At 40.7% G+C, this 27,746-nt stretch overlaps 1 protein-coding gene across 2 annotated transcripts; it reads right to left on the reverse strand.

Moving 5' to 3' along the window:
- Positions 1-3,616: 3,616 nt before the first annotated feature.
- Positions 3,617-27,712, reverse strand: CMTM6 (CKLF like MARVEL transmembrane domain containing 6). Of its 2 annotated transcripts, XM_036431693.2 has the most exons (4): positions 27,461-27,712; positions 15,108-15,284; positions 9,046-9,144; positions 3,617-6,212 (listed from the first exon to the last, which is right to left on the reverse strand). In XM_036431693.2, exons 1-4 carry the CDS (start codon positions 27,596-27,598, stop codon positions 6,078-6,080), a joined length of 549 nt encoding a protein of 182 aa, XP_036287586.1. In that variant the 5' UTR covers positions 27,599-27,712; the 3' UTR covers positions 3,617-6,077. The 2 variants fall into 2 exon arrangements, with proteins under 2 accessions (XP_036287586.1, XP_036287588.1); XM_036431695.2 differs by lacking the exon at positions 9,046-9,144 and having other exon boundaries at positions 27,461-27,711.
- Positions 27,713-27,746: the final 34 nt, after the last annotated feature.

Raw genomic sequence — 27,746 nt, forward strand, 5'->3', positions numbered from 1 at the left:
CCCAGACCCATACACATACAAAAACTTGGTAAAGGATAGAGGCAACCCTATCTATCAGAAGAACAAGGAGCCACTTGCAGAAGCAAGAAATCAGGTGGTATCAGGAACTAACTCATAAAGATTTAAGGTAGAATCAAGTACTGGATATAAAATGCAAATCTTTCAACATTTCAGAAAACAGAATATCTTTGACCTTGAGGTAGCTAGTGAAGCAAAGTTAAAATATAAATCACAAACTGTGAGAAAGTATTTCCAAGGCATATTACTAACCAAGGATAGCCCTGAGCAGTTTGGCTCAGTGGATAGAGCGTTGGGTAGTGGACTGAAAGGTCCCGCCCGGGTTTGATTCTGGTCAAGGGCATGTACCTTGGTTGCGGGCTCCATCCCCAGTGGGAGGCATGCAGGAGGCAGCTGATTGATATTTCTAACTCTCTATCCCTCTCCTTTCCTCTCTGTAAAGAGTCAATAAAATACATTTTTAATAAATATATCCATAATATGTTGAGAACTCTCAAATGCAGAAGACCTCAATACAAAAAAAAAAAAAAGAAGAAGAAGAAGATATAAACAAAACTCACAAATGTGTGGAAGCCTAAAAGGTCAACATACAAATGAAAAGGTGGTCAGGCTCACTGGAAATATATTGTAAAATAAAATGAAAGACCACTTCAGTTCACATGGGCAAAAATTGGACTAATATTAAGTACAGGAGAAGTGTGGGGGGCCAGGCACTCTGCTACACTGTGGATGAGAAGATGAACTGGTTCTCCCACCGGGGAGACCCGTTTGGGAGTAGTGAGGTACGCTGAAACTGCACACACCCTCTGACCCAGTCATTTTATTTCTGAGTACACACTCAGCCCATAAACTCTTGCACATGAGCACAAGATGTTGAAATATGTTTGTTCACTGTAACATTGGTTGAGATGATAAAAAAAAAAAGCCACATTAAAATGTTCCTAACAACAGGGAAACTAGAAGTAAATTGTGGCATATTCATACTACGGAATACCAAACAGCACTTAAAAGGAATGAATTAGATTTACATGTATCAGATACATTTCAAAATACTAAAGGGAAAAAGCAAGCTGTAAAAGGATACATACAGCACAACTGCCATGCAATCTGTTTATAGGTACACCTGTATATGAACCTTCAAGCAAACAGAGCAAATGTTGTGATCTAAAGCTGGTGGTGCTGCCCAGCTGGCGTGGCTCAGTGGGTGAGTAACGGTTCAATTCCCGTTCAGGGCACATGCCCGGGATGTGGGCTCAATTCCCAGTAGGGGGCGTACAGGCAACAGCTGATCAATGATCCTCATTAATGTTTCCTCTCTCCTCTCCCTTCCTCTCTGAAATCAATATATATATATATATATATATATATATATATATATATATATATATATATATATATATAAATTAATGAAGTTGGGTATATTTACAATAGAAATTATCCTCTGAGGTACTTTCAGTGCCTGACCTATTTTTTGTTAATCCTCACCAGAGGATCTTTTTTTCATTGCTTTTTGAAGAGTGGAAGGAGAGAAACATTGATGTGAAAGAGACACATCAATTGGTTGCCTTCTGTAGGGTCAGGAATCACACCTGTAACCCAGGTACATGACCTTTTCCTAGAATCAAACCCAAGACCTTTTGGTGTGTGAACCAATGCTCTAACATCAGCCAGGACAGTGCCTGACCTATTTTAAAAATTAAAAATAAAAGTAGCCAAATGCAAAAATATCAGGGGGAAAACAATGCTTGCCACCTTTTAGTAAACCAATTTTTTATGATACAAATTACTGGTAGAATTATAATTCAGTAAAAAATAAAACTTAGGCCCAACCAGGGTGAGCCAGTGGTTGAGCATCAGCCTATGAACCAGGAGGTCACGGTTCAATTCCCAGTCAAGGCACATGCCTGGGTTGTGGGCTCAATCCCCAGTGTGGGGTGTGTAGGAGGCAGCCAAGCAATGATTCTCTCTCATCATTGATGTCTCTCTCTCTCTCTTTCTCTCCCATTCTCTCTCTCTGTCTCTCTCTCTCTCTTTCATCTTTGAAGTCAAAACATTTTAAAAAAATAAAACTTAGTTTTTCTATTTTAAATTGTTTTGGGTAGTCAGGCCCACAAAAAATGACTTAAATTGGGCATTTTATTTCTCCTAACTGGGGCACATTCCTAACATACTCTTTGACTGACACTCTTTTTAAAAAATATATATATATATTTAATTTCAGAGAGGAAGAGATAGAAACATCAATGAGAGGGAATAATTGATTGACTGCCTCCTGCAAGCCCCCCCGCTGGGGATCGAACCCACAACCCAGGGATGTGCCCTTGACTGGAACCAAGCCCAGAACCCTTGAGTCCACAGGCTGATGCTCTATCCATTGAGCCAAACCAGTCAGGACAATGACAGACACTCTTGGTCCCCAACCCAATGGCCCTTTCTCTTGCTTCCAGAACCAATTCTGTCCGGGTTCAAAGGGTTTCCACAACCAAGGGGAGGAATCTTAATCCTTTTAAGGCAATTACAGTAATTCCCTTCTCTCGGTGCAGGGAACAACCCTCAACCAAACCTCAACAGCCAGGGCCCGAATTCCCTTCTCCGTGTCAGGAAAGTGATTAGCAATGTCTTGTAGTGCACAAGTAGGTGAAGTCCAAGGCGCCTCTGTGGAAAAGGAACATCTCAGAGACACGGAGTAATACACAATCCCTCCTCTTCTGGGCTTCAGACATTGTTGTGATGCCTGGAGATGTTGATACGGCCTTGCTCAACCAGAAAGGGTCCATCCTTGGGGAGGTAGGGGTGGTGGTGGTGGTGGAAATGGCCAGAGAGAGGTCGGGGGGTAGAAACATGTCATACTTTAAACAATAAAAAAATTTAAATTTAAATAAAAAGGGCCCATCCCAAGGCAGCAGCAGCAGCTGGATGGGCAGAAAAACATGGAAAGAACGATCCTAAGTCCCTGCACACGACCCTCAGCGGCCGAATTCACCAATCTCGGGATTGTCCTGCCCAGACTTCTCGTGAAACCCACTTTCTTCCTGTTTTAAGACCCACTGAATTGCTCTTTAACAAAACGGAACACAAAACTCTGACGAATGCACAAATCCCAGTGAGTTCTGGATGGCTATAAAGACCTTGTTATTCTCATACGAGCCGGAGGCAGAGATTTTGCAAACTACACAAATAGCTGCAGCTGTACACACGCACCCCAGTTCCGCCTCACACTTTCCTAATCGTCGAACTGTCGGAAAGAGAATGTGCCGACTTTGCTTTTTGCATTGATAGCCATGTTGAGAAATGTGATGAGTCCACATGTGCTTCTTCGGTAGAATTTAGTATATGTGCTGCCGAAGCGAGCACTTCTTCGGTAGAATTTAAAGGCTATCACATTCCTTTATAACTCTTCCCCCTTAGTTCCCTAAAAGTCTTTGAATGTGTTTTCCAACAAGAGGCGAACCCCATGGGTGTGTTTCTGCTTGTGCCCACCCCTGTGGAGACCCTCTCACTTGTACCATAGTGAGGATAGAGGTGCCAGCTCCTCCAGCTCTGGAGAAAGCTTTCTTCTAAATGCCACCCTTCTCTAATAATTAAACAAGTACAAAGGTAGGGATAATAAGATGGATTTATTTTAAAAGACTACAAAATTCGACATGAAGAGAGATAAAAAAGACCCACAGAATTTCAGTTGATAAATACAAAAATGATTGGCTATAAACAATGTAAAAATACATTTCCCATCCCAAAACAGAATATAATTTAAGTTACAACAATTATAAAAGTTTTATGTTGTAAGTGCATTTCCCTTATTTTTTTTAAAACTATTCTAAACAGTTTATTTGTATAAAATATAACAAATTAAGTGTATCATAGATGTTAATAATTATTTTAACCTTGAGTTTACTGAGTCTGCCTTTTCCTGTACGTAACAGTGATTTTGGTCGCAAGTTCTCCTCAAACTTTATTTACAATGGTCTTTTTACTCCTAATTTCTTCTATAATAGAAGAGGGAGGAAATCAGTCATAAGGCCCATAAAAATCAGAGTGAAGAAAGGTTCCAGAGAGACCAAAAATGCCAGTGAGTATATTATCCTTCTGAAAAAGGTAAAGATTAAGTGGCCCCATGCCAAGAAAACAAAGAGAAAGGAACTGTCAGAACAACCAGGGCTTAAGCTCATGCCAGCTGTGTGTGTAAAGCCAGCTGAGACAAAGCCACCAAACCCAATGCATGGGTGGGAACCCTGAGGTAGTCCAGGTGGTTTGCTGTCACCCCTCGCTGGATCGAGGTGATATTTACAATGGCAATGGTACAGTATTTTGATGTGAAATTCCAGAACTTGCCTACCAAAGGCTGGTTCTTTTTGGCCAGTCTTTATTCTTGAGCCCAAGACCCAGGTTATTTCTCCTTCCTTAGATGGCCCGCCCAGTCACACCAGCATCCATGATTGGTTTCATTATCTCCCAGGCAGGTGTTGGTGACATCACCACTAGCACTAGCATCCAAACTGATTCACATAGGTAAGCCTGAGTCACTAAGCCAGCGCAGAAGCTGTGCCTGGCCAACAGGGCTAATTTTTGAGAACCACATCAGCCACATTTACTCAGCAAAAACCTATCTACAAAGGGCAGATGAGAAGTTAAGAAAGGATGGGGTCATTAAACTGCCCCATTGGAGACAGGATTCCACTTTTTCAGATAGAAAACCTAGGATGCCTAGCCGGGGAGACCTACACCAAAGTCCTTCAGGACCTGATGCAAAGTCTCAGCACCTTAACACCGAAGACTTGAGTCAAAAATCCAGGAGGAGGGCAAGAAAGATCTAGTTTGGGACCCAGCACCAGACAATTCTTCCCGATGATCAGAACTGGTTATGAAGTGCCTCTTGAGAATAGTGTGACTACTCCCTACACCATCAACAGTATTAACCTGGGCGAGATTCTCTAGATTATTGTAAGGTCTTCCTCCAAAGAGAAACTAGAGCAGTGCCTCTTGGGAACAAAACCCTAAGGATCATGCTAACACTCGAGGCAATAAGAACCCAAGATCCTGGGCCACCGAAAGGCACTGCCAACAAGGAGCCAGAGGCCCACCTCTGCTTGGCGGGGAAGCAGTGTGTGGGCCATTCCGGCCTGGAGACAGAAGCACGAGCATCTCAGAGGAGGAATAGCAGGCTGGGGTTTTAAAAAGGAGGGCCTGCGGAGCCGCTAGTTTCAGTGGAAATAATCAGGTGCCAACAGGAGAACGAACCCTCTCTCCCTCACAGTATGCACTCACCTCTTCAGACACTTGGTAAATGGCTGAAGCCTGCTCTTGTAATTTCACTGTATTGCACAAAAGGTATGTCTTTATTGTCTTTGGTCCTTAGGTGTGATAGCAGTTTCTTCCATTTTTCTATGTGTTACATAAAAAATTTTTTTCACTTGGTATCAACCACCACCAAAGTGCAGTATAAATTTTGGGTTGCTGATGTTGCTTTTATACATATAAAATACCAACATCTCCCATACATTTTCTATTAGGCAACAAAAGAGCTTATAACAATTATCTTAAAACGTTATAATTTTAAGGCCAAGGGAAATACAGCAAAGCCTAAGCAATTATATTTTAAGGAAAAAAACCTAGACCAACATTTAAAATATTTAATATAAAAATTTAAATATACATTACATTTTATCTAATCATCAAAAAATAAGCTCATAGCTAAGCAAATTATCTTAAAAATGAAATAATATCTAAATGGATTAATTTAATCATGCTGTTTATATAGCTAAGCCTAGTAACAATAACTGAATAATTTATCATCAGTGAGCTGAGATTTAAAGAAACTGCCCTTCCCCCCCCCCCCCGAAAAAAATAAACTTCATTGATACAAGTTTCAAATGCTATACAAAAAACCCCTCTGGCCTAACTGGTGGTGACTGACTCCCTGTTTAATATTGATAAAATTGCCTCTGGCCCTTCCCCTTGCTCTTCAGAAGTGGTTTAGCAATTACGCAGAGAGCACTAGTGGTTTTGCTGGGCTCGGGTACCACCAGCCGCCTCCTGGCATGACACCTGCTCCCTAGTCTTCAAGCATTGAGCGGTTCAGTGAGGGGCTCTGCCCTATCAGGCTCAGGTTTCCTCATCTGGGACTCCCGTCGCTTTTCAACCATCATGAAGACAAAGTCGCCCACGAACATAAAACTTGCTAGAAAGCCAAACCCCTGAGGAGAAAAAAGGGGCAGAAGTTATAGGAGGAGTTTTATAATATCATCTCACATTTCCTACTTGGCTTTGAGAGTGTTTCATACGAGCAAGACGATTCATCAATTTTATCTTAACTTCAGTGGTAAGGAAATGTTTAAGGTCATAGCTATTAGTCAAGACCTCACAAGTGCCCAGTCTTATAAAGTACATGTTCATTTGTGGGATGCCAATCTATGAAACTAAGGTTAATACAATAGATGAAAACCAAAATCCTGTAAGATGATACAAACACGGGATTACCAGCAATGGTTAAATGGACCCACAATGAGATAAGGGACCTATGTGAGTAGGAAGCTGAGCCTATGTAAAAATGGAAAAAGTTATTAATGTAAAAAAAAAACCAACCCACCAAATTCTATTTTGAATAGAACTATCTAAAAAAATATATATTTTCCAGTTACTTGTCAGTCTCTAATGACACAGCAACATGACGACACTATTGACTTCCTCTTCCTTAAACCACTTCCTCATTATTGCACTTCTTTGATCGACATTCCGAGAATTCCGTCAAGAGACAGAAGACCTGGTTCAAATTTAGCTCTTCACTAGCAAAACCACAGGGGAACTGGGAGCCAAAGTGCTCCATGAGAGAGAGAACTGGTACAGGTAATGGCTAACGTCCCTGCCAACTCCAGCACCCCATCTCCATGGTGCTCTCCTTGCCTGGTGGCATCTGTCCCTCACTGGCCTGGCTGATTCAGGACTAACGGTAGACAGATGTCACTTTGTCTGAGAGGCCATCGCTGATCCCGGAGCCCCCAGTCCATGCAGAGCTCTCTATGCCATAGCATCCAGGTAGGTGACCTTCCAGCTCTTCTGCTGACTTAATTCACACACACAAACATTTTAATGGATTCCCTCATTTAATTCTACAAAATGTTTCATAATTTAAAGTGCAAAAGGTAACTTTCAGCACATTATTGTTCTTAAGCTGCCAGTCATTCTTAATCCAAATGAAATCTAAATACTGTAATGACCTGACATATCATCTAATTTAAGTAAATAAGCTCATTTTTAAAAAAATATATTTTATTGATTTTTTTATAGAGAGGAAGGGAGAGAGATAAAGAGCTAGAAATGTCGATGAGAGAGAAACATCGACCAGCTGCCTCTTGCACACCCCCTACCAGGGATGTGTCTGCAATCAATGTACATGCCCTTGAACGGAATTGAACCTGGGACCTTTCAGTCTGCAGGCCAAACTGGTTTCGGCAAGCTCATTTTTAATAAATGGGAATTTTATGCATGCTTTCCTCCCTTAAACTCAATTTTAAAAAATACATATATTTTATTGCTTTTCTACCAAGAGGAAGGGGGAGGGATAAAGAGTTAGAAACATCAATGAGCAGAAACCGGTTTGGCTCAGTGGATAGAGCGTCAGCCTGCGTACTGAAAGGTCCCAGGTTCGATTCCCGTCAAGGGCATGTACCTTGGTTGCAGGCTCATGCCCTGTAGGGGGTGTGCAAGAGGCAGTTGATCGATGATTCTCTCTCATCGATGTTTCTAACTCTATCCCTCTCTCTTCCTCTCTGTAAAAAAAAAAATCAATAAAATATATTGTAAAAAAAGAAAAAAAGAAAGAAACATCGATGAGAAACATTAATCAGCTGCCTCTTGGCACCCTCCCTACCGGGTATGTGCCTGCAACCAAGGTACATGCCCTTGATAGGAATCAAACCTGGGACCCTTGAGTCCGAAGGCCAACACTCTAGCTACTGAGCCAAACCAGTTAGGGCTAAACTCAACTTTTCCTCAACTTCATTTCACTTTCTCCACAGGATTTATAATGACATATTTCTATACTTGAAAATATTTTCCTGACTATTCTATCATCATCCTCCACTATAAAAATATGTATGTAAACTGAAACTGGCCATAAGGCTCTATTAAAATGTTTGGTTTTCTCTTTAATTGGTTCATGTCTTCCTGGATAAATATTACTACTACGTACTAGAATGAGTCACAGTGCTGCATTAATTTTATTTTGTTTTTACCCATGTAAATGCTAAGAAACCATGAATAGGTAGGTAGAGCCATGCAATTCCTGAACTCCTTTTAAGTTGTTCTATCAAAAAAAGTAGTTTTAATTATCTATTAGCCGACTACTGGAAACTGTTCACACGCAGAGCACTGTGCCAATTCAGGTCCCTAAGCGCAACGTTTTCATGATTTGCTTGGTTCAACACGGGGCAGAACTATTTTCGATCTTCACTTATTCGTTTTACTGCCGATATTCACATTTCAGAAATACTAATGTGCTGGATTACAGGATACGGCTCAGGCCCTCTGAAGGTATTGTGGAATAAAGTTTATGTACAGCAATACCTTTCTAAAATCCAAAATATTCTGAATTCTAAAAAAAAAAATCTGCTTCCCCCTGCCAAGGATTTCATAAAAAAATCGTATCTTTCATTAGGCTCCACTTTTGGATCATTTCTCCTGTGCAGTCTCTACACCTGGCATGCAGATGTGTTTTTGTTAAACCAAAAAGTAGAGAATAAGATAATAAAGTCGATTTTACCACTTGCATTAGCAATAACATAGTCGTGTGTGGAGTAAATGGGCTTTTTATTAACAAAACTCAAGTTCTAAAGACAGGTTCTAGGCTATTCAGGCTATCAGATTTAAAGATATCATTATTTACTTTTACGTTTTCTACTCAAAATTACAATAAAAAATAAGTTAAAAGACAAACTACTCTCCCGTATTGTATAACTTGTCAAGTACTTTCCAGATTCCATGTTTCTAATGAAATGAAAATAAGCAAAGATAAAAATACGAGGTACTTACAATTGCAGCCCTTTCAGCTGAGGTACGGTCATGCATGAAGGCGAAAATGATGGATGCCAACAAAAACACAAGTCCTATCCCCCCAGTAATCCACATGTCCTAGACATAGACAAATGCATAAGGAATGCATAAGGTTAGGTTGATAGAAACAAATATTTCAGTTTTTTACTCTTAAAAAAAATTAGTGACTTATTTTCTTCACACAACCAAAATTTACATACTTTGAGACTTTTAAAAAATATATATTTTTATTGATTTCAGAGAGGAAAAGAGAGAAAGATAGAAACATCAATGATGAGAGAAAATCTTTTATTGGCTGCCTCCTGCATGCCCCCACCACTGGGGATCGAGCCCGCAGCCCAAGCATGTGCCCTTGACTGGAATTGAATCTGGGACCCTTCAGTCCACAGGCTGATGCTCTATCCACTGAGCCAAACCGGCTAGGGTGAGACTTGTAACTTTTCAATTAGCCTGACATCCTATAAAGGAACATCATCTATGCTTTGGACAGGGCTCATTCAGAGAATACGTTACAAAATAATCTTTTTATGAAATAGTCCCCCAAGGAGTGTGTGTGTGTGTGTGTGTGTGTGTGTGTGTGTTTCCCTGAGTTTTATGCTTGACCCCCATAGGGACTGTGCAGGAGGCAGCCAATGGATGGTTCTCTCTCTCTACTCCTTCCCTTCCTCTTTCTCTAAAATCAATTTTAAAAATTTATCAAAGTCAACTGGGAAATGCGACAACAAACTAGATCACAAACAAAAGAAATGGAGGACAAAAAGCGTCTGGATATAGAGTTCAAATCTACGCTTATAAGGTTTTTCAAGAATTTCCTAGAAAAGATGGATAAGGCCTATGAGGATATGAAAAGAGATCAACTAGAATTAATAAGGAGTCATCGAGAAATGATAAGGGATCAACAAGAAATAAAGAATACATTGTCTGAAATAAAAAATATTTTACAGAGTCCTAAAAACAGAAGGGAAGATCACAAGAATCAAGTCAAAGATTTGGAACATAAAAAGCCAGAAGACACTCCTCCACAGAAGCTAGAAGGCAAGAGAATCCAGAAAATTGAAGATAATGTAAGAAACCTCTGGGACAACTTCAAGCGAACCAACATCAGAATTATTGGGGTTCCAGAAGATGAGAGAGAGCAAGATATCGAAAACATACTGAAAGAAATAGTGACAGAAAACTTCCCCCACCTGGTGAAAGAATTAGACTTACAAGTCCAGGAAGCGCACAGAACTCCAAACAAAAGGAATCCAAAGAGGACCACACCGAGACACATCATTATTAAAATTCCAAGAGCAAAAGACAAAGAGAGAATATTAAAAGAAGCAAGAGCAAAGAAGGTAGTAATCTATAAAGGAGCACCTATACGATTGTCAGCTGACTTCTCAACAGAAACCATGCAGGCCAGAAGGGAATGGCAAGAAATATTCAAGGTAATGAATAGCAAGAACCTACAGCCAAAAATAATCTACCCAGCAAAGCTATCACTCAGAATCGAAGGCCAGATAAAGAGCTTCACTAATAAAAAAAAGCTAAAGGAGTTCATCACTGCCAAACCAAAATTATATGAATTGCTGAAGGGGGTTCTTTCAGAAGAGAAAGTAAATAAAGATAAAAATTATGAACAACAAATATGTAACTATCAACAAGTGAATCTAAAAACCAAGGAAATTAAAAAAATCTGATGAACAATATTAACTATTGAATATAATAGAATCAGAGGTATGGAAGGGGAGTGAACTGACGATTCTTGGGGAAAAGGGGAGAGGGGGGCGTTGGAAGAGACTGAACATAAACTGTGCACCTATGGATGAGGACAATGGGGAGAGGGGAAAGGGCAGAGGGTGGGGTGGGAACCTGGTGGAGGAGAGCAATGGTGGGGGGGGGGGGAAAGGAACATTTGTAATAACATGAACAATAAAAACTTATTAAAAAAAATTTATCAAAGTCAAAGGGTTTATTAAATTCTATATCTTACTTCAAGCAAAAGTAAGCATTTTTCTTTCCTTTTCAACGTATTCTGTGCTAGGACAGCCTGAGAGGACTGTGGTGCTTTGAAAGCACTTTGGAAAATAGAGAATCAAAGGAACTCCCCATCGTTAACTAAAATCATGTCAATAGGTTTTTTAGCCACTTAAACTTTCTGTAATAGCATATTGTTTTCAATTATTCCTCAATTATTACTTGGGTGGGTAATCCAAAATGAGCCTGTATGATGGACTATCCACTACCATAAAGGCTTCCATATCTCATCACAATGAAGCGTCCAACAATGAGGTTCTTCATGGATTTCCAAGTGCTCTCTCAGCATCGCCTCATAAGGCTCCCTCTCTCTCTCACATGCCAGCTGAAAACTGCTCGACACACATACTTGATTCAGAGGAGAAACGTAAATGATAACCACTCCAAAGTGCTTAAGTCTGATACTTTGTGTTTTTGGAAATGCAATCTCTACTAAACCTAATATCGATAAAACTATGCAACAGAGGATTCCTATCACACTGTCAATTTGTTCACTTAACATTTATAAAAAATTAAAGATGTTTTTTCTCTTTGCTCCTAAAAGAAGTATTTTTCTGAGGCAAGGGAATAGAGGTAGGCACTAAGGGGTCAATGGGAGAAAAGGGGACACACTCACACACACACACACACACACACACACACACACACACACATATATATATATATATATATATATATATATATATATATATATAAAATACTTTAACAATAAGCATTTTAAAAATAAACAGAATAGGTGTTTTTCTGCAGTGTTTTATTTCTATCCCCTTGAATATTATTTCAAATCTACAAACATATAAAACCCTATTCACTAATATTTAGATTACATTCAGGGAGGTATTTAAACAAGACAGTCATTTTGAGACAGAATAATGTACTATTCAGTACAATGGGCTCTAGAGCCAGACTATCCGAGTTCAAACTCCCGTTACACCGTTTCCAGCTCTATGGCTTTGAGTTAGTTACTTATTAACATCTATGTGCCTTTGTCTCCTCATCTGCAAATGGAGGAAATAACAGTACCTTCTTCAGTAGATGATTCTGAAGATTAGTGTTAATCCACTGCAAGTGCTTAGATCAGTGCCAGGCACACAATAAATGTCCCATAGGAGCTTACTACCATTATTCTCCCTAGAATCTGACCCACAATAGCATGGGTTACAAAAGATTCTTTCTTGTAAAAGATTACCCTTCTGCCCTAGACACCACCACCACCCACTCAGAATGTTTTCTCTAGAACAGAAAACCTCCCTTACATGAAAATATATTTAAAAGTCAAGTATATTAATATGCACACAGTAAAAGTGATTTTTAAACCATTGAAGCAAACATGAAATCAATCCTTACGTAGTTAGAAAAAAAAGCAGAATGTATATAACTCAATGATTACCTATTAAATTTTGGGAAAGAGAGAATCAAAAGTACTATTCATCATTTATTAAATAAAATCATGTCAATAGTATGTTTTTTAGCCACTTAAACTTTCTGTAGTAACATATTTTAAATTTTAAAAATCACCTATTAAAGGAAACAAGACTCAAAAGATAGTAAATTATTTACAAAAGCTGTTTTAAGATAAAATAATTGAATTAATTTTTATTCCCTAGTATTTTTAAAGTCAGTATTTACTAGAAAATAACTTTTAAAACCAAGTTTGGCCCTAACAGGTTTGGCTCTGTGAATAGAGCGTTGGCCTGGGGACTAAAGGATCCCAGGTTTGATTCCAGTCAAGGTCATGTATCTTGGATGCGGGCACATCTCCCATAGAGGGTGTGCAGGAGGCAGCTGATCAATGTTTCTCTCTCATCGAAATTTCTAACTCTCTATCTCTATCCCTCTCCCTTCTGTAAAAATTAATAAAATAAAAATCAAGTTTGATGTAATAAATGTTTTACATTTAGTTTAGTTAGATCATTACATTAAATGGAAAACATTATACTATTGTTTCTTGTCAAAAAGATTAATGTTCTTAAATACTACTGATACAGCACTAAAGTAAAAACATTTCTAAAAAGATTCTTATGGATAGTGATACTGTTTTGCTGTTGAGAAATAAGAAATGAAAATGATGTGGGATGTGTTTGTGTTTTATGTTTTTATTGATTTTAGAGAGGAAGGGAGTGGGAGAGAGAGAGAAACATCAATAATGAGAGAGAGAATCATTGCTCCACTGACTTCTGTATGCCCCCTACTGGGGATCAAGCTTGCAACCAGTTAGGGCATTTGACTGAGAATTGAACAGTGACCTCCTTATTCATAGGTTGACACTCACCCACTGGGCTACATTGGTCAGGTAATGTTTTTAACCTTTAATATTTAAAATATAGATTTATACGAACAACAAATCAATCAGCTCATATACAAAAATTCTAAAGTATTCTCTGCATTCTCTCTTTAATACGTATTTCATAAAATGAGTGGTGCTGCTGTCATTGTTATAAACTCCTGTGGTGATATTTGCCCTGACAGCATCTCAAGTTCCTCGGGCTACCCTGGCCGGATAGTGCTGTTGGTTAGAGCATCATCCCGATACACCAAGCTGTGGGTTCTATCCCCAGTCAGAGCACACACAAGAATAGGTGGAGCAACAAATAAACCTTTCTTTCTCTCTCTAAAAAAAAGTCAAAAGTCTCATTAAAAAAAAAAAAAAAAAAAAAAAAAAAGGTTGCTATGCTAGGCAGGGCCTTGGTTGTAGTAAGGTTCTGCTTAGGCCACATAATAGAATGCAGAGTGTGAGAGCTTTACCAGGGTCAAATCTCAGTTTATTTCTACTAATGTTGGTCAAGTTACTAAACCACCTGCACCTACTAGTAAGTTTCCACAACAGGAAAATGGAGCATTGAGGTCTGAGGACTCTAAACCACGTTGCATAGAAAGTGCCTGGCACATAGTCTGCACTGACAGCAGCAGCACAAAGCAGACACGTACTGGCCATACCCAGAACCATGTGCAGGAGCTCAAAGACTTACTGGATTTGACTCAGACTCTACCTGTAGTTTTTCAAAGTTATTTTTTTAACCGTTTGGTACAACATTTTTTAAAAATTTAAATCTAAAATTATTTGAAAATTAAGTAATAGACTCCTTCGGCAACAAAATTTGAGGGACAAAAAGGTATATAGAAAAAAACTAAATATCTTAGGTGTATAATAACATATGACTCAATGCTTGCTTCTCATTAATTTAAACAAAAACATAACCATACTGCTTTGTATTTATTCTATTATCTCTTATCCTTAATAGTTAAAATTTCTTCTAATTTTTATCATTTCTCTCAGAGATATGAATTCTTTCTTATGTACAATTAATTCTTAATGAACCACACACTACTGATGATTCAAATGATATTGCAGAAGTGAATTACTCAATTCTTTCTTTAATGCAGTACCCAAAATCATCTGTCATCTCAAAAATCCTTATATCCAAATAAAAACTCAGGGTCAGCAGACTAAGTCTTCAGAAAGTTCTGCATCTCTAATAAGAACCTTCTTAATTCACTTACAACTTTTTTCCCCATAATAAAATCAAAACAGCCCGACGAGTGTGGCTCAGTGGTTGAGTGTTGATCCATGAACCAGGTTATAGTCTGATTCTCAGTCAAGGCACATGTCTGGGTTTTGGGCTCGATCCCCAATAGGGAGCATCCAAGAGGCAGCTGATCAATTCTCCCATTCTCTTTCATCATTGCTTGCGCGTGCGCGCTCTCTCTCTCTCTCTCTCTCTCTCTCTCTCTCTCTCTCTCTCTCTCTCTCTCTCTTCCTCACTGAAATCAATATATTAATGTGTGTGTGTGTGTTATATATATATATAGTGAGTTAGGTTAAACCACCAGTCATTGTAAACTATGGGTAGTGTTTGTCACTTTCTTTCTAATTCCCCTTTCCCTCCTATCCCATTTGGCAGGGAAAACTGAGTTCTCATGTTACTGAGTTTTGAAAGCATTACTACTTTGTAGAATAAAACTATACAAAGATTCCAAAATAGCTATGTTGCTAGTAGAGAAGTTATATTTTTCATGCTTACCGAGGACTTGACTTTTCCAGCATCGACTCTTTCATAAACCGGGGTGCAGTACACTATCAGCAGAAGGAGGCAAAGGAGAAAGGCACTGCTGCTTACAAATTCAAAGAAGTAAAGTCCTCCACACAAAGTGCACTGAGATACCACCTCTTCACAGATAAAGGCCAGCAGAGACAGCAGCTGCAAAAGAAACAGCACTTCACTGCGGTGTTCCCAGAGAAACCTCCCGTGTTCAGAAAACACCATCTGTTCACCCAACTGTTTATAAAGTGGAGACCATGGCAAACAAGCTTACCGAGTGGCTGACCTACACAGAACTTACAGTCTGGCTGCTTTGAAGGGAAGATAGGTATACAAATGATTAATCCATTACCACGTGCTACAGAATACGGGAAATACAGGGTATTGCTATAAAAAACACACAGAAGTCCAGCCCAGGTGGCTGAGTGTCACCCTGTGCACCGAAAGGTTGCTGGTTCAATTCCAAGTCAGGGCACGTACCTGGGTTGTTGGGTTTGATCCCTGGTTGGGGCATCTACGGAAAACAATGGGTCGATGTTTCTTTCTCACATGGATGTTTCTCTCTCCCTTCCTCTAAGCACGTCCTCCAGTAAGGATTAAAAAAAAAAAAAAAATTAGCTTTCACTGCTGATAGCGCTCGCAAACATGGTGAACGTTCCTAAAACCTGCCGAGCTTTCTGTAAGAAGTGTGGCAAGCATCAACCCACAGAGTAACACAGTACAAGAAGGGCAAGGGTCCTCTGTATGCGCAGGGAAAGCGACGTTACGACAGGAAGCAAAGTGGCTATGGTGGGCAGACTAAGCCTGTTTTCCGGGGGGAGAGAGAAAAAAAAAAAAGAAAGAAAAGGCTAAAACTACAAAGAAGATTGTGCTGAGGCTTGAATGCGTTGAGCCTAACTGCAGATCTGAGAGAGCTGGCTATGAAGAGATGCAAGCATGTTGAACTGGGAGGAGATAGGTAAGAAAAGAAAGGGTCAAGTGATCCAGTTCTAGAGCATCATATTTTGCTTTATTATATGACAATGCAATCTTGATATGTTAAAAAAAAAAAAAAAAAAAAAAACAACACACATACAGAAGAGCCATGAAACTTAGGAGGCCAGGAAAGACTTTCTGAAGAAAAGCTGAGACCTGAAGGGCAGCAGAGTCCATTTGGGGGTTTAAAGATAGTAGAGAAGTTCCAGGCAGAGAAGCAAGATACATAGAGACCTAAGAGGTGAGAAAGCATGGCACCCTCCCTCCCCAATGCACACACACATATCCCACCAACCACAACTCAACTGTGAAAGCGAGTTGAGTCACCATGACTAATTTGTCCAGTTTGAAGGAAGAAGACAGCAGCACAAAAATGATTAAAGGAGACAGGAGGTAAGCAGAGGCCAGATCTAAATGTCCTCTTTAGTTTAAGGACTCTGGATTCTAAGGGATTTAAAGCAAAGGGTAACATAATCAGGTCCTTGTTTTTGATTGTTCTCACGAGCTGCAGTATGGAGATGGGACAGGAGGAAGGACCAAACTTAGGCAGACATTAGTCGGGAAACTGATGTGTGACATTCAGGAAAAGAGAGCGCCCAGGGCAGCTAGCGGTAATGATGGAGAAGAAGAATGGCCAATCACTGAGAAGTGCAGTAGGGCCTTATTCAACAGGATGGATAACAACAGAGTAGAAAACAAGATAATACTGAAACACGTATGGAAACACAAAACATTTCTTCACCAATCATTTGAAGTGGGCTTGTGTCTTGAGTAAGAGCCAACAAAATTGGAATTCCACATTGTGTTTTTTCATTAATCCCTTCAATCATTTATGACAACCATTCCCAGACTGATAGTATTTGAAGGGGAGCAAGATCTTAGACACTGATAATCAGAGTACAGAATCTTTCCAGAGTTGGGCCAGCCTTTCACACTTGTCTTGCACTTAATTCCACAGCAAATATTTTAATAATTTACTTTTCGTCTTTCCAAAGCATATTTTAAAATGTACTTTTACTGATTTCAGAGAGAGAGAGAGAGAGAGAGAGAGAGAGAGAGAGAGAGAGAGAGAGACATTAATGATGAGAATCATTGACTGGCTGCCTCCTACTGGGGATCGAACCCGCAACCTGGGCATGTGCCACTGACCAGAATTGAACCCAGGATCCTTCAGTTTGACCATAAAAATTATAAACAGTACAAACCATTATGGGAATAACATAAGTCAACTGATGGCAGAGGTTAAGAGTAAAGGGTGCCCCGGCCAACGTGGCTCAGTTGGTTGGGCATCGTCCCGTGCACTGAAAGGTTGCCAGTTTGATTCCCAGAGCTCATGCCGAAGTTTCGGGCTCCATACTCAGTTGGGGCACATACAAAAGGCAGCTGATTAATGTTTCTCTCTCCCTCTCTCTTCGTCTCCCTAAACAAAAATAATTTTTAAATAAAATTAAAGAAAACAGAAAAATTATTTAAAAATAATTTTTAAATAACAATTAAAGAAAACAGAAGAGCGAGCCAGAGGGGCCAGGAAGCCCCATGGCTGTGCAGGATAGACAGGAATAGGTCAGAATGACTTTGTGCACTGAGTAAGTGGTTAACTCTGGTTGATTTGGCAACTCAATTAAATGGAAGTGGGTTTTAATCGTGTTCCCACTGTTATACATACATGCAGTATTAACATATTGATGCTTCACTGCAGAAAGAAGAGTTGTGTTTTAATTATACTGTGTATACTGTAGGAGAGTTAGGATCTACAGCTCAGAGGAGAGGTGGGAGGTGGAGATAAAGATGTCGGGCCTTGGCCAGGTAGCTGAGTTGGTTAGAGTATCGTCCCAATACTCCAATATTGAGGGAACCATCCCTCATCAGGGCACACACAAGAAGCAACCAATAATATCTAAATAAGGGAAATGACAAATTGGTATCTCTATCTCTCTCTCAAAAAACAAAGATCTGGGAGTCAGTCAGTGAGTTCACCTAGAATTAGAACTCTGAAGAACCCAAAGATTGAAGGGATATGCAGAGGGGGAGACACCAACAAAGGACAATTAGGAGGAGGAGTCCAAGAGTAGCAGACCAAGAAAAAAGTATTTCTATGAAAAGAAAGGGATCTAAAGTGCTGAATGCTACTTAGGAGTCGGGGAAGAACAAAACTGAAACACTTACACTACACTGAGCTGTAAGAAGGTTGCTGGTGACATCAGCAAGACAACTTGAGAGTAGTCAGACCGGGAAGCCTAGCCTGCAGCACTGCGCAGTAGGAAGTGAGGGGAAGACAAGGCAGTGAAATCCAGACAGCACAGGCAAGACGTGTGGTTTCAAGAGTGGCCAGATAGGGTAGAAGATGAGGTCAAAGGGAAGGGAATGACAAGATGGGAGAGAGCTGGGTGTGTTAAATACCTCTTCAGCAGAAATCAGTAAGATGGGTGTGTCTAAAGAGAGGAAGAAGAGAGGATCTTCAAAGGTAGGATTTGGAGCTCAGGAGTGGGACTAGCTCCTCTCCAGAAATAAGAGGGGGGAAAAGTGAAGGGAATTTTACTTGGGCTGTTTGTGTGGGTTTTGAGGACGCGGAGGGAGTTTCCTCCTGAGCGTTAAAACTATCAAAATAGCTGATGACCCAAGTAGATGCCTATGGGGAAATGCCACCTCACCCGTGTCAGGCCAATAGGAGCAATCAGATATATTAAGGGCAGCAAAACTGCTACCAAAGTCAACAGATACATTTCATAGGGTACAATAAAAACTTAACCTATAAAACATTTCCATACAAAAGAAGTCAGTGGTACAGATGGAAAACGGTTTAGCACTTTCTTTAAAAAAAAACTAAGCACGCAACTGCCGTGAAGCCAACAACTGTATTTCGGCATCTTGCATCCAACCAAGAGAAATGAAAACTTATGTTAGTGCAAAATTGACACATGAAGGTTCATAACAATTTTATTCACAATAGCCCCAAACTGGAAACAATCCAGATGTCCTTCAATGGTTAAGCAAACTGTGGTAGGCACATCTGTATTACAGAATACTACTTAGCAACAAAAAGGAACAAGTTTGACATATAACACAACCTAGATGAATTTCCAGAGAATTATGCCAAGTGAAAAAAATCTAATTTCCAAAGGTTATAGACTGCATGATTCTGTTCATATAGCATTCCACAGAACACAAAGATTATAGAGATGAAGAACAAGTTAGTGGTGCCCAAGGGAGAGAGGAGTGGTGTGGCTAAAGCGGAAGCATGAGGGGACCCCGTGGTGACGGACAGTTCTAGATCTTGATTACAGTAGTGCTTACAGGAAGCTACACACGTGACAAAATTGCGTAAGAGTAACGCGCACGTGCAAACACACATGCACACATACAGGACCTCCATGTACATATTTTGCAAGTTCCTGTGAATCTATAGTTACTTCAAAATAAAAGTGTTTTTTAAAGATCAAATCTAAATTGGTATATAAGTGTCTAAGGCAATGGTTCTCAATCTCTAATGCCTCGGCCCTTTAATACAGTTCCTCACGTTGTGGTGACCTCCAACCATAAAATCATTTTCGTTGCTACTTCATAACTGTAACTTTGCTACCGTTGATGAACTATAATGTGAATATCTGTGCTTTCCGATGGCCGTAGGCTCTACAGCAGCGGTTCTCAACCTGTGGGTTACGAACTGCTAGCAGGGTCGCCTAAGACAGTCGGAAAACAGATATTTACGATTCATAACGGTAGCAAAATTACAGTTATGAAGTAGCAATGAAAATAACCTTATGGTTGGGGGGTCACCACAACATGGGGAACTGTACTAAAGGGCCTCGGCATTAGGAAGGTTGAGAACCACTGGGATTTCCCCCCTTCTACTACTGAGCAATACAAAATTCATATATCCCCACAACTTCAAAGAATCATAGAAATAGAAATATAGATCCTACTGCTGTATTTCCTGTCAGTGAAGCATAAAACCATCCAGTATATCCCAAACAACTTCCTTCACACAGACCTTGGTGTGGTTTTTCCAATCACTAAACCATAGGACATAAAGGCCACACCAAGGCAAACCCAGAAGGTCATTGTGTAACTACTTCCTTGGTCTCCTGTGATTATAGTTACAGGATGAGTCTTTACAGGTCTAGAGTATAAGAAAATACTGTCTAATGTTCCATATGTCCTAATCTTGCCTCTATCTTAGGAGTTTATGAGAAGATAGCCTAAAACTCTAATTGGGGTTTTAGAATAGTGAAAGCTTGTTTATTACAATAACTGAATTATCAGGAACACTCATCTATGTAGGTTGACCAAAAAAGAAATCTTCTCTGTAGTATCAATTCAGCCTGCTTACCTACATCTTAGGAAGAGAAAGGCAGGATCCAGCTGGTCAGAAGCAATCAGTGTCAAGTAATTACAAGTCCTGTTCCAGACTTATCAGAAGTCTTTCTTTCTTTTTAAAAAAAAAAATATATTTTATTGATCTTTTACAGAGAGGAAGGGAGAGGGATAGAGAGCTAGAAACATCAATGAGAGAAACATCAACCACCTGCCTCCTGCACACCCCCAACTGGGGATGTGCCCGCAACCAATGTACATGCCCTTGACCGGAATCGAACCTGGGACCTTTCAGTCCACAGACCGACCCTCTATCCACTGAGCCAAACCAGTTTCGGCAGAAGTCTCTCTTACTAACCTTATGCCTCAGAGCAGTATTAAGAGGCGGGTTCTGCATGGGTGTCCTAAGAGACTGAAGGGGTACAAATCAAGTTTGGGCATTTACTAATGCCAGCTCCTATGTAAAAGTGAAGCAATTAGCACTATGAGATATACTCAGTTTGAAATTCACTCCTCACTCCCCATCTCTAATGCTATTAAGCTTCCTTGATATCCCCTACAGCACTATACAGTCTATTGTACAAAATAAAATTATCATTTCACAATATGTACATATAACGAACCATTATGTTGGACACCTGAAGCAAATATAATGTTACATTCCAATTTTAACTCAATAAAAATATAAAAAATAAAGTGTATTTGAGTATTATGTATGCAGCACTATACGATGCATCGGAACATGTGATGACAGAGCAGTAAGACCAATGTTCAAGACAGTAAGAACATGATATATTTTGTATCTCACAACTGAGTGTTCATTATATCTAAGTTCAGGAAAATGTTCATCTGGACGAAGAGTAGCTCACAAGAAGGATGGGTAGAAAAGCAAGACTCAGACCAGAGTCAAGAGACACACGGGATCCAGGAAGGGGGATAAACAAGAACAGACTAAGGAAAGCAAGAATTTGCCCAGCCGGTGCTTGAGCACTGACCTAGGTACCAGGAGGTCCCGGATGATTCCCAGTCAGGGCACATGCCTGGGTTGTGGGCTTGATCCCCAGTAGGGGGAGTGCAGGAAGCAGCCGGTCAAGGATTCTCTCTCATCATTGATGTTTCTCTCCCTTTCTCTCTGAAATCAATAAAAATATATTTTTAAAAAATTAGGCCGAAACTAGTTTGGCTCAGTGGATAAGAGCGTTGGCCTGCGGACTGCAAGGTCCCGGGTTTGATTCCAGTCAAGGGCATGTATTATACCTTGGTTGCGGGCATATCCCCATTGGGAGGTGTGCAAGAGGCAGCTGACCGATGATTCTCTCTCATCGATGTTTCTAACTCTCTATCCCTCTCAATTCCTCTCTGTAAAAAATCAATAAAATATATTAAAAAAAAAGAAAAAGAAAAAAGAATTAGCATGGTAATCCCCAAAGGGTAATAAGGCAACTGACCTAACTGGATGGGGAGTGTTGAGAAAAAAGGTGAAGGTGTTGGGTGTGGTTATGTGGAAATCATACCAGGCAGCATGGACTTCTGAAGACAGCAGGGGCTGCCTGCCTGGCTTGGCTGGATAGGAAACAAAAGGAACAGAGACTGGGTGGGGCCTGCAGGAACAGCACAGTTCCCAGTCTGAGGGAAAGCAAGGAACACAGACAAGAAGTCACAGGACATTTTGCACTTCTTAGGAAAACTCCTTTGAAAAGCAGTGATGCTGCGTACTGTGTGTGTGTGTGTGTGTGTGTGTGTGTGTGTGTGTGTGAGGGGGGGGGTAGTGTGGCTTGTTTTAGTCATATTTTTAGTTGGTGTTTTTTCTAAGCAGACAATTTTTTTAAAAAAATTTTTTAAGTGAGAGTTAAGGAAGAATTTCTAAAACTGGGTCATTACCAACACTAAATACCAAAGTGGTTAAGGCCAGTAAAAAGAAATAAGGTCACTGAATTGGACAAGTAAATAGGGAATGCAAACCCATAAGTTAAAAGGCTCAATTATTATTGTCTGGTGAACAGTTTTGCTCTCAATAACACGAAGACATCATACAAAGTATTGCTTACTAAATATGAAGCTAACCCCCTACCGACAGGACACTAATGCTGCTCCTTCTGATGACATAAAATTTTACCCAAATATATTTAAGGGAATGATCAAGCTCTGGGAGTTGGGAGGGCCTTTGGAGAGCATGTGGTCTCCCACCCTCGTGTTTACAAACGACTGAACTAATCTCTTGACAGGTTAAGTCCCAAGTGAGCCAGGCACAGACAAGAACCCAAGTCTCCTGCCTCCTACTCTGTACTTGTTCCCCCCATAAAACACTCCTTATTAAGTTCATTTAGCGACCAAATATGTTTGTGTAGGTTTTCCCTGTAAGGTTGGGTTTTTGAGGTTACAACCATAGTCATGTGCATTTCCCCCTTTGCTGTTAAATCACACATTAAAACAATTTCCCAGGGTCAGCACATCTGGGAAGGCTTCGTGACTAAAGTCTGGTCTTACAGTTCCAGTGATTTAGACATTCAGATAATCACTACCCTGTGCCTCTCTCCATCGCAATTTCGCTACCTTTTCTGAAACTTCAAGTCTTCCTTAAAATGAACAGTCATTGCATTAAGTATTAATTCTCCATCATTTGTTTAAAGTGGATTATGAAAAAAATGTCTTAATAAAAAAAGCTTTTTAATGTTTGCCACCAATTATAAAACTCCATCTACAAAATTATGTTAATTTGTGAATGAATGAACGTATAGTCATACTCAAGGTTCAAGTAAACAAATCTGTCGAACAGCCAGCCCGGGGGGCCATACAAGGCTCTCGAAATCAACTGCCAGGGGGACTCAAAATTCGATAAATCTAGGAGTTTTATGGATAGCAACATACATTTATATTACGTGAATTATATTAAGTGAATGATGTTAGAAATATCTAAATGGACCTTGGCAGAAAAAGGTTGCCACCTACCTCTGCCTTATGCAAACATTTACTCTCACAAAGGTTCAAAGATAAATTCTGTTGACATCTTGGATCTTCCTCATGTAAAAATGGAGCATTTAAATTGAGTACATGCCATTTTCACATTTTAAAGAATGAAAAGAGCACTAGCATAAGATAAACTGCTTCTAAGTGATTTGTCTAGGAGGCGCTTATAGAGTAACATTATCTTTAATTTAATAAATTTAAATCGCTGGTGAATTCCCAATCAAACTGCTTGCTTGAAGAGTCATTATAATCACAGTACTGTGCAGCCCTTAGGACATTCAACTGGTACCATAAACACAATGTCAGCTTGTTGCAGAGAGAATATTACACATATTCAGGTCACTGCACCAGCTTACTATATAGATGGGAATTAGGTTGTCAAAGGCCAATTCACCCCTTCAAACAAAAACAATCTCTTCCAAAAGTAACAGTAACAACCAAAAACCTCACAAAATAAAATACATGGGTATAAGGACCAATCTAAAGATAAAACAAACTGCCGAAACCGGTTCGGCTCAGTGGATAGAGCGTTGGCCTGCAGACTGAAAGGTCTCAGGTTGGATTCCAGTCAGGGGCCTATGTGCCTTGGTTGCGGGCACATCCCCAGTGGGGGGTGTGCAGGAGGCAGTTGATCGATGTTTCTCTCTCATCAGTGTTTCTAACTCTATACCTCTCCCTTCCTCTTTGTAAAAAATCAATAAAATATATTTTAAAAGGTAAAAATAAAGATAAAACAAACTGGTAATAAACAATGCATAAATTTATGTCTGCAATGACTTCTTATAGTGAATTCCTAGCTGAACCTTTATTCTTCTTCAGCTCTGGAGGATGATTATGTTTTGAACAAAATGACGATCACACCTGAATGAAGACAAAGCTGTACAACTCCAACTCATATCACTCAAGAGCTAGTCACCCTCTTCTGTCTCTAAACTCCCCTTCTAGGTTTGCAGGCTCCACTCTCTACCCCTTTGGAGTTCAGTTCTGTACCAGCACGTCCCACAGAGCCTCAGAAATTTGTAAAAAAAAATCTTAAGAGTGGAAAGAATCTCAAAAGAAATCCATTTCAACTTCCTAGGATTCTAAGGATTCCTAAGTAAACAGTCTCTGACTTTTAAGTTTTAAGCAAGGTTCCTTTCTCTTTGAAGTCTTTGAGAATCTGATAAGATATATGAGTTCAGAATCACATACCCAAACACAAAAATGCACTACATTTTGACTAAAATGTCAGAGGGCATGCAGGTCCCTTGTTAAAGTATCTCCTCTTCTGATTATGAATTTCTCCATTACAGTTATTGGAACTCTGAAATTCTTTTTCTTTTTTTTCTTTTTTTTTTCTTTTTTTAATTCTCACTTGAGGATATTTTTCCATTGATTTTTAGAGAGAGTGGGAGAGAGAGGGAGAGACAGAAACATCAATGTGAGAGAAACACATCGATTGGTTGCCTCTTGCACATCCCCTGTGCACCCCTCGCTTCACCAAGGTACGTGCCCTTGACCGGAATAGGCTGGGACCCTTGGGTCCATAGGCCGACGCTCTATCTACTGAGCCAAACCGGCTAGGGCATGAAATTCTATTTAATTTAAAAAAAAAAATCATCCTACATAATAAAAGGCTAATATGCAAATTGTCCCCACAGGCAGGAGTTCCACCGACTGGGAGGTGGCACAGAACATGACAGGCATCAGCGCAGCGCTGGCCCCAATGGCCCCACCAGTCGCCCCACAGACTGGCCCTGATCACCAGCCAGGCCTAGGGACCCTCTGTGCACCAATTTCGTGCACCGGGCCTCTAGTCTAAAAACAACCTAAACACAGAATTTGAGTTAAGGCAAATAAGACTTTGCTTGCTGCCCCAGGCTGGATGACAGTTTTAATTCACTTGGGGCTTTCTGTGTGACTCGTGGAACAAGAAGACAACCATAAAAAATGAAATTAAAAAATAATGTTTAAAATGTATATTAAAGAAAGCATTCTTACAATATTACCAGTTCCCCATAAACAAACTAATAAGAGTTCAGAAGAGACATTCGTTTTTATTCTTTTCCTCTTCCTCCTTATGGATGATGGAGAACCAGCAGGAATAGTCTAACAACCTGGCAAGGCAAGTTCATCTTCCCCTCTTCTGTAAGTCCAGGTTAAGTCTATCCATCACCAAGATTTCTAGCTGTATTCTATTCCCAAGATACACACGACTACCGTTTGTTCCACTATAAATACGGTAATGAAAAGCTTTACTTGAGCTTTGTTATTTCTGATTAGGAAGAAAAAATAAATAAAGGCAACGGAAAATAAGATTTAATAATGGGCAACAGATGAATATCCATGGTGTCTTTTAAGCAGTAAGAATGCTTCAGGTTAGTATTCATTCTTTTCTGCTCTAAAGAGTTCTTTTTTTTTTTTTTTTCTAAAGAGTTCTTAAGTAGCTTTACTGCAGAGAAACAGCTGAAATCTGAAAGTCATGTGAGAGCTGACAAGAGGAAGAGAGGAAGGAAGCACTTTTGGGTAGAAGGACTGAATAGCTGATGCAAGAAATAGGGAGCCCTGTGGTTTGAAGAACCTAAAAGGGCCGATCTACTGAGGAGACTGGAGAGACAGCCAGAACCGCTAAGGATCCAGAGGCCAAACTACCACTCGCCTCTAAGTGATTTCCCAATTTCTGTCGTGGTGCCCGTTTCCTGCTATTCTATCCTATAAAAGCAGGCCACCTGACTTCTAAGAACGTAAGCTCTGGTTATCTGAGTTCCAAGAATTTAAGTTCCTCCCAAAGAAACTAAATGGCTATTTTTACTTGGGATGGTTTTAGAAAAAACACAAACCAACCTGTGAGCATTCTCAGCAGCCTGGTGTTTCTGCCTTGCAGAAAATGTTGCTCACCGTTGGTTAAAACAAAGCACAGGAAGGAGCTCAATGTATGTAAAAGGAATTAAAACTTAAATCGCAAAGGTGTTTTGGTATTTTCACTAGTAGGTTAAACGTTACCTTCACTGCCTACAGAAAACTGAAATTCGATGAAACAATACGGTGCCCTAGCTCTGCCACCTGCCCACTCACACAAAAAGCTGTCCTTTTGACTTTGTACTTCATTCATATGTGTCACCCGTGCAGAAGCAGTTCTTTTCCAATCCATAGAAAACTTTTGGGAGGCAATTTATTTTTTTTAATACATTTTATTCTATTTTTTAAAATATACTTTATTACTTTTTTACAGAGAGGAAGGGGGAGGAATAGAGAGTTAGAAACATCAATGAGAGAGAAACATCGATCAGCTACCTCCTGCACACCTCTCAGTGGGGATGTATGTGCCTGCAACCAAGGTACATGCCCTTGACCGGAATCGAACCCGGGACCCTTCAGTCCGCAGGCCGACACTCTATCCAGGAGCCAAACCAGTCAGGTTGGGAGGCAATTTATTGAACAACACACATCCCAATGCCAGTGCGGGTCCATCAGATGACACGGACCCCATGGGCTCGCGCCAGGAAAACCGCAAGAACCCGGGAAAGATAAAAAGCACTTGGCAGTCTAAATTCAGGTCCTTTGGGAGAAAAAGCAGAGGAACAGCGGGGGCTGTGGGGGGGGAGGGGGGGGGGGAACGAAGGTGGCTACAGAGTCAAGGAGAAGTCCAAGTTAAGTCTGTATCACCAACATTTCTAGCCGTATCCTATTCTGAACATACACAATTATAGTTTGTTCAACTATAAACAAAGTAATGAAAAACTTTACTTGAGCTTTGCTATTTCTGATTTTAGGAATAACAGAAATAAAGGCAATTGAAAATAGATGTAATGGGCAACAGATGACTATCGATGGCGTCTTTTAAGCAGTGAGAGTGCTTCCGATTAGTAGGAATTCTTTCCTGGACCCGCCTACCGCGTTCAGAGGCCCCCCATCGCCGCCGGGGACCCACCTGGGGGCCAGGGGCCGCCCAGCGGGCGGGGTGGCGGCCGCGGGGACCCGGGTGTGGAAACGCCGGGCGGCCTCCCCAGCCCACAGGCCGAGGGCCCAGGATCGGGCCCGGAGCCCGGAGCCCTCCCCGCCCGCCCGCCCGCCCGGCCCGCCCCCCGGCCGGGACTTACCAGCTGCAAGCCCTTGAGCACGCGCTGGGTCAGGGGCAGCCGGCCCAGGTTGCAGTAGGCGGCGAGGCCGCTGCGGGCGCCCCTGGCCGGGCCCGGGTCCTCCTCGGTGGTGGGGCGGTACACGGCTCCGTTCTCCATCGCCCAGGCCGGGGAACACAGCGACCGACCGCGGCGATGGTGGTGGCGCGGACTTCACCGACTCCAGGCTTCCCCCCACCCTGGGTGGAGCCGTCACTTCCGGGGCCCCCGCCTGGACATCCGGCGGGCCACACCCCTTCCCCGGCCC

This window comes from Pipistrellus kuhlii, unplaced genomic scaffold (assembly GCF_014108245.1).
Source record: "Pipistrellus kuhlii isolate mPipKuh1 unplaced genomic scaffold, mPipKuh1.p scaffold_m20_p_11, whole genome shotgun sequence".
Lineage (NCBI taxonomy): Eukaryota > Metazoa > Chordata > Mammalia > Chiroptera > Vespertilionidae > Pipistrellus > Pipistrellus kuhlii.

Excerpts from the sequence above, each read along its gene's own strand:
- CMTM6 (XM_036431693.2), bottom strand. The coding sequence starts at position 27,598 with ATGGAGAACGGAGCCGTGTACCGCCCCACCACCGAGGAGGACCCGGGC. Across the intron at positions 15,285-27,460 it reads TGCTCAAGGGCTTGCAGCTG|CTGCTGTCTCTGCTGGCCTT; the intron begins GTAAGTCCCGGC and ends TTTCTTTTGCAG. Across the intron at positions 9,145-15,107 it reads CTGGAAAAGTCAAGTCCTCG|GACATGTGGATTACTGGGGG; the intron begins GTAAGCATGAAA and ends GTCTATGTCTAG.